This window comes from Camellia sinensis, chromosome 8 (genome assembly GCF_055761805.1).
Source record: "Camellia sinensis isolate YWXY chromosome 8, ASM5576180v1, whole genome shotgun sequence".
Taxonomy (NCBI): Eukaryota; Viridiplantae; Streptophyta; class Magnoliopsida; order Ericales; family Theaceae; genus Camellia; species Camellia sinensis.
In genome coordinates, this window is record NC_138968.1 from 130,662,442 (window position 1) to 130,665,433 (window position 2,992).

Genomic DNA, 2,992 nt, shown 5'->3' on the forward strand with positions numbered 1-2,992 from the left:
CTACAACTAGGGAAAGGAAACTCATCAAAAGTGATAGACTAAAACAAAAAATTTCGAAACAAATTATTAATATTTTTTTTTCTTTTTTTTTTTTTTTTTGAGAAGAGTTACAAATAAAAAGTTACAAAATAATTATTAAGGTGATTTATTTTTAAATGGAGAGAAGCACCTTTCAATCATTCGTTGCTTCTCTCCAAGAAGCTCATCTCTTTTAATGTGTTGCCAAATTAGTATTAATTTAAAAACTAATTGAAGTGGCTCCAAAAATAATAAATAATTTTTGGACACATATGGTCCACTCAACCAAACGTATGGGCGCAGGTTATTATGCTTCATGACAATTCATTGTCAATTGTATTTCTAGAACACACTAAACTCAATCTCTCATTATTTCTCTCAACATGGAGGACTACCACCTCCTTCATCCCCTCCTCCCTAACACCATCACCGCCGCCACCGTTGATGTCCCAACCACCACCAACCCTTCTGATGATGATAACATCAAATTGGTCTCATCCAATTCCAGAATCATTCTCCGACTTTTCTTCATCGTCGTGGTCGGCGTTCTCTCTTTATGGGCAAACCATGAAGCCTCCAAAGGTTTTCAAATCAATATTCAAAACAACGCCGCGGCCGACTCCGCCGCCCGCCGCCAATTCGACCTCTTATACGTGTCAAACGACAAAGCTACAAGGTTAGTACTCAAAACAAGTAAATTTGTTGAAACAATTCTTTATCCCAATCCTAATACTACACAACCCAAGAAGCAAGTCAACCGTGTCACCCTCGGGCTCACCAGCCGGAATCTGACCCACATGGTCATGGTTGAGTCCTTGAAAGATCATGAATTTGTTCTTCTTTTAAGCCCCTCAATATTCATGGAAGAGACTAATGTTGACCATGCCATGTTAAGGGCAGTCCAAAATGGCATGTCACGTGTATGGCTCTATAATAATAATGCTCCAAAGTCTCTCATCGATGGCATGGTTGAATACATCAGTGGCTTAGCTGGGTTGGGTGGTGGTGCGGCGGCGGAAGATTTCTCCGGCGGTGGCAATCAGCCGGAATCTGACAACATTTGCTGGAAGGATGAGAATCCTAGAGCCGTGGCACATTTCTTGAATTATTGCGAGGTGTACAAGAAAGGGTTCATCCAACGGTTGAATCAAGGCATGAGAGTTGGTTGGAATGATCGGACGGTGGAGGATGCGATAGGAATGCCAGCTCAGCATGTATGTGCATCATACATGTCTCAAAAAAAGCACCACTTGTCAACATCATCGCCATTGGAATCTAGAGCTCAGTAAAATTGTGACCAGATTGTGTTGCACATGCATATAATTTTTGCAATTATTGTCAGTTAAGGTGGGTCCAAAGCTTTTCGGTTGAGTGAATATGATCAGACAAATCAGCAATGGAATGAGATTATACTTCATAATTGATTTGTATTTTTCATTTTTTCTTTTGGGTGATATTCAAATGAAATTTTTTATAAAACACATATATGTACTGTGATTATGACTTTTGTGATATTTAATTTATGAGGGTTTAAGAGTTTTTTTTTTTTTTTAACGGTTTATTGCGTTTATTATTTTAGTTATAATCAAATTCATCTAAGGTGTATATGGTAAAAATTTTCTATTCAAATATATATTTTTTGTCTATTGTGAAATTTATAGAAATTATGTTGCTTAATTATTTAAAAATTTTGATTGGGCGTTTTTTAACCAATATAAATTGGAAAAATTTACCTATAAATTCCCTCTTGAGGAATGGTGATCCATTTAGTCCTAAAGATTTTCTTATAAACCAATTAGTCTCATAAATTTGAAAACGTAGATTTAATATATTATTTAAAATTTGATTTATGGATATACTCTTATTTCTATTATGTTCCTTCTCTTTTCTTTTTCTTTTTTCTTTTTTTCCTTTCTTTTGTGTTAAAAAGGTAAGGTACACAATATATGATAATCAAATTTGGGGTGAATTTTTATATAAAAACCTTTTTTATTTGGAAAACATTTTAAAAGAAATATAAAAATGACTTAAAATATAGGATTCTTCAAATATTCTACAAGGATGTGAGATTTTTCAAATATTTCAAAAGAAGTACAAAAACTACTTAGTAAGTTTTGGCCAAATGTATAATTTCAAACTGTAATACTCTAATGTAACACTCAAACATAAAACTCCAATGTAATACTAAGGCATGGTTTGGGATGTTAGAAAAAATCCAAAAAGCAAATAAGTCATCACTATTCACAAATCAAAAGTATAAAAAAATTAATATATATAATATTTTAATACAAACCAACTTTACACTGTTCCTGGTACTAAATTGATAGGAAAGTATCGTAAAAGGAACAAAAAAAAATTACATATATATATTCACTAAGTTGGACGGTAATGTTGGGCCTGTGGGAGCCCACCACGAGTCCCATTTTGATAATCCGAACTGTTAATGTGTAAAACTTGTCCAGTACTATATGCTTGTAAAAAATCACATTGATCGGATATCGTTAACTACATAACAAATCAGATTTGTATAAAAAATAGATGGTGTTATAGTTAACGTTTGACAAAAAAATTAATCCAATCCGATCAACGTGATTTTTTACAAATATATAATACTCGACGAATTGTACACATTGAACGGTTTCGATTAGCAAAACGGGACCCGTGGTGGACCCCCACTAGCCAAAGAACACCGTCCAAATGGTTGCCCGAAAAGAAGGCAACCATTTCTTATTACACCACTCTGCAAACCTTGTTGTCACCTCACAGTCTACACTGTCAAAACTTTCCTACACACTAATTTATACAATTTTTTAATACATATTTTTTCGTAAAAAGTCAAAAAGTTAATCCAAACATCCATCTTTTTTTTCTCAACTTTTTAGTCCAAAAAGACAAAAAGTGCTCTTATTTAGGACATCCCAAACAACCACTAAAAAAAAACTTAGTGTAATATCCTAATGTAACACATAAAAAA

At 33.6% G+C, this 2,992-nt stretch overlaps 1 protein-coding gene across 1 annotated transcript; it reads left to right on the plus strand.

The window, feature by feature from the left end:
• The first annotated feature begins 227 nt into the window (after positions 1-227).
• LOC114267104 (Plant basic secretory protein (BSP) family protein) lies at positions 228-1,565 on the plus strand. Its single transcript, XM_028208096.2, has one exon. The coding sequence runs from the start codon at positions 402-404 to the stop codon at positions 1,305-1,307; it is 906 nt and encodes a 301-aa protein (XP_028063897.2). The 5' UTR covers positions 228-401; the 3' UTR covers positions 1,308-1,565.
• The last annotated feature ends 1,427 nt before the right edge of the window (positions 1,566-2,992 follow it).

What these genes read in the sequence shown, in the direction of transcription:
- LOC114267104 (XM_028208096.2), top strand. Translation starts at nt 402, where the DNA reads ATGGAGGACTACCACCTCCTTCATCCCCTCCTCCCTAACACCATCACC.